We start from the raw sequence: 7,553 nt of genomic DNA, 5'->3' as shown, positions 1-7,553 counted from the left end.
TGCCTGCTCGTAATGAGATGAATTAAACCAGCAGTTTAGCTCTGCGTTTGCGTGGAGTCAAATATACCAAAGATATCTGCAGGATGAGCAACAAGAAGTGCGGGGAGGAAGTCATAGCATATCGTAAATATGATAAATCCAGAATTTTTAGCCTTTTATTTACATAAGATCAAATAAAGAAGAAGCAGCTGTCTCCATGCAGAGTCTCAGGCATCTATTACTCCCTTGATCTGTAGCCCCTCCTGATATTTGGCAGTATCGTCCATAATGAGGGTGATGATATCTCTCCCCTGCCCTGACATCCTCCCTCCCCCTTTGCCAGACCATGTGTGTTGCCTTGATATCTCTCTTGTTAGTGTCGGGATACAGACGCCTCACAGGCAGGAATCGAACATGCAACTGCCAGTCCAAAGGCGTGTAGTGTTACCACTACGCTATCCAGCAGCTTACAGAGGACAAACATTCGACTTATTTTACCCACAGGTGGACCTAATATGGACCAGCAGTCAGGTTTGTTGAGACATTTGGGCCACGGTAACTACTGTACATGTGAAACAACATCTTCTGGGTTAAAACTCATCACGGTCAGCCATGTCTTCATGAAATCCCAGCGTCGGAGTGAAAACGCAGACATGTTCAACTGCAGAAAGTTCTCCAAGTGTACAACGTGAGGAAAAACCAAGACGTGCAAACCAAAAAGGATCCCTTCACATAAAACACGAGAACTGAATACAGCTGAATAAAAGTAGTGAAACATAGAGCTGCTGAAGTGTTTCCACATCTCAGAGGTTCCAACAAACTTTCACATTTTTGCAATAGAGAATTTAAACACGTGTTTAGTTACAGTACTGCTCAAACATCTTGAGCCTCACTTCTTCAGCCTCCACATTGGCACCAGGTGTGGGAAGCTTTTAGATCTGACAGCTGCTTCCAGCTTTGAAGCTGCGATGTAACAGTGGGCGTGGCCAGCAAGATGACGCCGGCAGATGCTCCAATGAGAGGACAGCAATGTGGGACCGAAGCCAGCCCGTTCTCCATCGTTGCTGTGGCGATGTGATGGTGCGTTGGAGGGATGTGCCGATGTTCCAATTTTACTACATGTAAGCAAGCTCGAGCAGGTTTCCAGGCAACACTCAAACAGTCGACGGTGGAAGGCTGCGTCAGGCTCGACGGAGGAGAAAATGCTGCTTTTTTTCTGTAGCTGCTTTTGTGTTTGGCTGGAAAATTTCCAGCGAGTGCCAACAGAAGGAGTCACACCGGGGCGTCCGGCGCTTCTGCCAAGGAAACGTCATCGTTATGCCGTCACTGTCTTGACCTTGTCGGGTTAATAGATGGCTGCAGGCGCCAAGGCTTCACACCTCAGACTTTCTACTTTTATTTGCTTCTGCATGCATGAATAGAAATGTGTATGTCAGGCACACTCAGCAACACAAGTTCTACAGTAAACACTGTCACCCTTAAAGGAGTGTTGGTACACTTTGCTTGGGCAAAGAGATTATAAGAAAATACAGACGTAACACGGCAGCTTGAAAAATCCCATTTAGATGCCAGTCACTTTCAAGGATGTTTGATATTAGAGTTGAATGAAACCATTCAAGGAGGCTAATTCTATAATTTACACCTGACATCTGCATATAGATCAAGAGCTTCATTCAGCTTTATTGTGTAGATTTGAAATATTGCAGGTATGTAGAGTGCAGTGGGTATTTTTGCTGCATGCTTACACATACGCTGATGATGGTTAGAATAAGTCTCTGGGTCAGGAAGTCCAAGCAAGATGTCCTGAACTGGGCCTTAATAAGAAGAAGATAGCCAAGGCTATGGAGGGGTTGTTTTTCTTTTCTTTCTGATTCCAGGAGAAGCAGATACGAGGTGAGGTCGGACTGAGCGGGGAGGATTCGCTCTAAACTGCCACGTTCGTGTTGGGAGAAGATAGCCATAATAATCTTTGTTATGGTCGAAGTATAAAACCTGTACAGCCTGATTCAGTCTCATCCTCTCTGTGAAGCAGCAGGTTCACACAAAGGTCCAGCTCTGTAAACTTGTCATTTTAACTGCCAAAGCAGTAATGTGCTCAAGCGAATCTTGAGCACATTACACTTAAAACATACAAAACACAGTGTCCCAGTTCCCAGGCTGCATCCTCTGAGGGACCCGGCTTCACGGTCTACGTGGGCCGGGTCCTTCGAAGACTGAGGACCGAATTGCGAGGCTGTGAAATGGGATGATCTAGCCTTCAGATTTGCTAGCTAATTAAAAGCTAATTAAATATATTTGCTATGATAGAAAATCGCAGTGTGATTTTCTATTGGACTATTCGCTCTTTTATCTTTTACAGTGAATCAGTACATTTTAATCAAAATGTTTTGACATGTGAAATCTTTTTTTAAAGAACAGCAACATTCATAATAGTGACAAGAATAAAACAATTTCTGATATTTTCCTTCACCAGAGCAGAGCCCTGTACTGCAGGATTAACCTGAGTGTCTCAGTCATGGACAGGTTATTTAATAATGAGGACACTAAACCTGATTCTCGCCTGAGCAGGGAGTCTCTGAAAGTGCTGCTGAATCTGATTAACCAGAATCAGAGACATGGTTGGGGTGCCACAACTGGGGTCCTTGTTTTTCTTTTCTGGCTGGCAAGTGGAGCGTCCTACAGAGGTGTTTCCAGAGTGTTTGCAACACCTCGTGCCACTGTTCACCGCATCTTCCACAGGGTCACAGAGGAGGTGGCTGTTCGCCATCAGGTCATCCACCTCCCTCAGACCCCAGAAGATCTTGGAGTCATGTCCCATTCCAAGGTGTGGGAGTCCAGCGGAGTGCTTTTAGAATGATGAAGACGAGGTTCTGGGCCATCTTCCCTCAAGCGCTGGAGGTGCACCACACCTTCTAAGTCATTAAAATGTAGTGCCATTGTTTTTTTGATTAATTAAAATGACATAATGGGAACTTTAGCGTACGTACATCTATAAACACCTTAAACATCTGTTTCAGGTCATAACAGCATGTGCTCTTTTGTATAACATCTCGGTGCTGGCGATGTCGTGGCCCCGGTGTACGAGCCCGAAGATGCTGTGCCAGATGAGGGGGAGAAAGGTTTGGAGGCAGTCAGTGGTGCTCTCTGGCAGGACCAGCGATCTGCCCTGAAGGTACCACCCCTGGACCACGATGATTGTGAACAGGTAAGTAATCTGCTTGTACAACACTACTTGTTACAGCTTTATTAACATGACTGTTCGCACCACTGTTTTGCATTTTTCTGAATAAATCTTAGAGACATGGCAGCCATCGATTACATCAGCCTGTAAACCCAGATGATGCGGTGGACAGTGGAAACAAGCATCCCTAAACACCTTCTGGACACCACCCTGTATGATGCTCCACTTACTGACTGGGTCTCACTTGTGGCACCTCCATCTCTCTGGTCCTGGTCCAGCACATTCAGCAGCACTGCCAGACTTCCTGCTCAGCCAAAGGTTAAAAGTACCTGTGCATATTGGGACACTCAGGTTAATCCTGGGCTTTAATAATAATTACAAAATGTGTTGAGTTTTTTCATGTTATGTACTCTGTTTATACATGTTAATAATCAAGTTAAAATGTTGTACATAGTTTGAAAAAAATAACTCAAAGTTGAAGCATTCACAGCGATTTTTATTTACAGAACTTTACACATTTTTTTTCAACAAGTTTTTCCAATAACCCAAACAGCCTGTCCATTCTCTGTCGTGCTTCCTCTGCTCTTCTTTCCTCAAGTTCCCTCTGCAATCTCATATCCTCTCTGATCAAATCCAACAACTCGCTCTCCCAGTTCCTCTTTCTCTTTTCCCTTCTTGGCTCCAGCTGGCCATCATCCTCCTGCTCTTCCTGATCCCACGCTTGGTGTCCTACGGCTGAACTGGGACCTGGAGTGCTGTCCTGGATGGAGGTAATTAGGACTTGAGGCCTGGTGGAAGGCCTCTGTCCTAACACTTCATCCATAAGGGCAAACCAGGGCCATGTAGCAGCAGTGGGCTTCTCAATCCCTCCCTCGCCTGACCCTGGATACTTGCAATCCTAAAGGCAGAGGAAATCAAAAGTGGTGTTGAGAAAAACAGCATCAGTACACGTTTACATGAACACGTTTAATAACTTATAGTTAAAAATCCATATTTGAATACGACTGTACATACTTTGTATTTTTTTTTTAAATTGTCCCATTTTTTTTTGGCCTGCAACGGGGTGATTTTTCCCAGCAGGCCCATCTTCTCAAGAACTGCCCTAACAGACAGAAAGCACAGGAACATGTCAATCACGTTAATCCCTGAACAGCAACAACAAAATGTACGAACTAAAAAGCACTCGCATGCCTAACAGATTAAAAACTGCATACTGTTACTGTACCTCCAACCCAGAGCGGCTGAGTGTTTAGCACCGGTGAAAAGGTGCTCGTTGTCTCCGCGGAGTTTAATAAACTCAGCCGTCTGCTCTTTGCTCCCTGAAATATAAAAGGAGTAAATTCTCGAGCATCTCACGTTACTGTTTAACGTTTATTCAGCTGTGTGAAACTATAACTGTAATCCAAACCGACTTACTCAGGAACAAATAAAACACTGATAAAGCCAAACAATAACATTTTTAAGTTATCTAAGTCAGCGGTCCCCAACCTTTTTTGCGCCACGGACCGGCCTTTAAGGTGTCGCGGATAAATACAACAAAATAAAACTAGTACCGGTACCGAAAAAAAGAAAATTTATTCATAACACACGTGAAAAGACCGATAAAAACCCTGAAAACCATACATTTCACACCTGAGCCTCAACTCTCGCGGCCCGGTACCAAACGAGTCACGGACCGGTACCGGTCCGAGGCCCGGGGGTTGGGGACCGCTGATCTAAGTGACTTGTACATCATGTTTAACCTGAGTTTGAAAACGATGCGTTTTAATAGTTTCAACATTACGCTTTCTGGGTCACAAAATAAACTTTTAAGATAAGTTACGGTGAGAATGTAGCCGTGTACACTTCAAATATCTACTCGATTTATTAAGACAGCACAAATCTGCAAACGTGCTCCGACGTTTTCGGAGACGTCTGTTACGACCCAGCTCGATAGCTAGCCGCCTCAGTAGAGCCGGATTGGAAAGCGAGCTCCCGGCACATCGTTTTCAAACGCCTCGCGGTCTTTCGCTCCTCGGGTTAATAAACACGTTATATTAAACTCCACCGAGACAGCTGGTGACGCAGATGTAAAGACCACACAGTCCAATTTCACAGCATCGCACTTGCGGCCTTCTCGGTCTTCGGAGGACCCGGCCCACATGGACCGCGAAAGCCGGGTCCTCCGAAGGATGCAGATCCTGACTTTGGACACAGCTCAAATCTAAGTTTATTTTGTGACCCAGAAAGAGTAATATTCAAACTAACCTTTATGTTAAAAAAGAGCGGGACTGTCATCTACAGTCACGTATGTTCAACGACTGTAAAAAACAACAACTTCACCTTAACATTTAAAATTAAACTCACATTAACTTTAACATCTTAACATTTGTATCGCTACTTCAAGAATACCTTACATTTAAAAATGTAGCTTTCCTCCGATGCCATCTCTACCGACCCTGTATCTGCCGCCATTGTTGGAAGCTGCTACTGGCTGGGCCGCGCTATGAATTCTGGGATAGGATCCGGGGAAATGGAGCAGCCTTCGTCGCCTGGCTGTGACGTTTTAGACCTTCAAATGCGGTCTCCGAAGGATGCGGTCTAGGAATTGGGACCGGTGGATGACGTGATCAGCGGCAGGTGAACGTGGATAAAAGCGCATTCATAAGCTGCGTTCCCATTCAGGGCCGCATTTGAAGGGCGATTACGTCACAGCGACGCGAGGAAGGCTGCTCCAAATGCTTCCAGAGAGAATCTCTGTTCCACAGGTGATTTCTTATTGCAATTCCTTTGTCGGTGACATTACTTGGAAAAGAGTATGAACCACTCCTAACAAGTATCTTGTGAGGAATAAAGCAAAAGAAGTTTCATTCAAAATACTTCATAAATATTATCCTGCTAATCATTATATGACAAAGTTCAAAAGGGACATAAATGTGATCTGTGGATTTTGTGGAAGCCAAAATGATCTTCTGGATCTGTTCACATGCTAGAACGTTTTGGACAGACTTCAGTAGACTCGCTCTACAAGGACTTTACTCTGAAATGGAAAATGTTGTATTTTGTTTCTTTCGAAGGCAAAAAAATCTATGCTTTGTAATAAACTTGTTAATTGTCTTAGCTAAATTCTATTTCCACAAATGCAAATACAGTAGCCAAAAGCCTAATTTTAAACACTACTATAATGATACTCTATCTTACATAAAATTGATTAGTAGATCACTTAATAAAAAGGCTATAAAATAATTACTATTTGTGTTAATTACAAATTATTTGAATGTATGTAACTTTTTACATTACACCCCTGGCATATGTTAACTATGTTCCAATTTGTGTACATTCTCTGTATACTGTTGCTTAATAAAGTTCAGGGGAAAAAAGCCCAACGAAAAAGGATTGCATTTTTCGGGACAAATGTAATCGCATGGCAGGATGCTGTAAAAGGACCAAACTTCAGCCAGGAGAACAACTGAGATAATCCATCCACAATACGAGGTTAGTCATTAATGTACTGCTGCATGGGCTGGGCTGTAGTTACATCGTAAGGTTTTAAAAACAGCTTTAAAATGATTAACGGTAATAAAAACCGAGAGAGGCCGACAGTGATCACTGACTGTTTTTAGGGTCTTGCTGAGATTAAATAGAACAAGATACAAAGCATTAAAACATGTAAAAAACACAACAGCCTTAATAAACGTAGAGTATCCTGGGCCCAGAAGCTTATTATGCTAACATAGCTGTGTAGCTAGCGATCACATAGCACATCATTATGTACCAGCTAGCCCAACTTCAGTAACCCTACAAACGTCACTGCTGTTTAGTTTTCTGTCTTCATTTATGTAGGAAGTGATAACAGAGCTGTATGTTTGAATTAGTTTCAAAAATCTCTCTGTCAGAACATGCTATACTACATTTAGATGGAAGCTAGCGAGCTAACTCCCTCCTTACTTCTAACTCTGTTAAATTTCATAAATTCGGTTTTCATGGATACCTGGATATTAAACTTAATTGTTACACCTGGCAGAGCAGCCACACTGATCATTTTATTACAGATGAAAGAATTCAGACAGTTTTTCAACTCTCAGTGATCCCGCAGTGTTCGTTTGACTTTGGGACCTGGAGCAGAGTTTGGGCCCAGACACCGCTAATGACGTTGGACTTAAAGACCGGATTGGGCTCCAAGTGTCTCGAATGACAGAACAGACTCAAGAGCAGATTTGAAGGAAAGGGCAAAGGTTTATTTAGACACATAAACACTTAGTGACTATATGCAGAATGTGAGGCGAATCCAGGGGCTCCATGCTTAACGATCCACTCTCTGCACTCCACTCGCTCCCGTCTACTGTGCAAACTTGCACACGTTCAGGCAATCCAACGGAAGTCCACAACAGACGAGAAATCAAAGCCGGAAAAA

The 7,553-nt window shown here is 43.4% G+C and overlaps 1 protein-coding gene and 1 long non-coding RNA gene across 2 annotated transcripts; one reads left to right on the top strand and one right to left on the bottom strand.

Moving 5' to 3' along the window:
* The first annotated feature begins 818 nt into the window (after nt 1–818).
* LOC308387264 lies at nt 819–3,852 on the top strand. The gene is made up of 2 exons (XR_013969911.1): nt 819–3,184; nt 3,277–3,852. It is a non-coding gene; the product is annotated as an uncharacterized lncRNA (long non-coding RNA).
* LOC308387263 (uncharacterized protein) lies at nt 3,558–5,710 on the bottom strand. The gene is made up of 4 exons (XM_080867215.1): nt 5,557–5,710; nt 4,386–4,479; nt 4,175–4,262; nt 3,558–4,058 (listed from the first exon to the last, which is right to left on the bottom strand). Exons 1-4 carry the CDS (start codon nt 5,612–5,614, stop codon nt 3,657–3,659), a joined length of 642 nt encoding a protein of 213 aa, XP_080723341.1. The 5' UTR covers nt 5,615–5,710; the 3' UTR covers nt 3,558–3,656.
* Nucleotides 5,711–7,553: the final 1,843 nt, after the last annotated feature.

This window comes from Rhamphochromis sp. 'chilingali', assembly GCF_963969265.1.
Source record: "Rhamphochromis sp. 'chilingali' genome assembly, chromosome: 19".
NCBI lineage: Eukaryota > Metazoa > Chordata > Actinopteri > Cichliformes > Cichlidae > Rhamphochromis > Rhamphochromis sp. 'chilingali'.
This window is presented reverse-complemented; position numbering and strand designations above follow the sequence as displayed.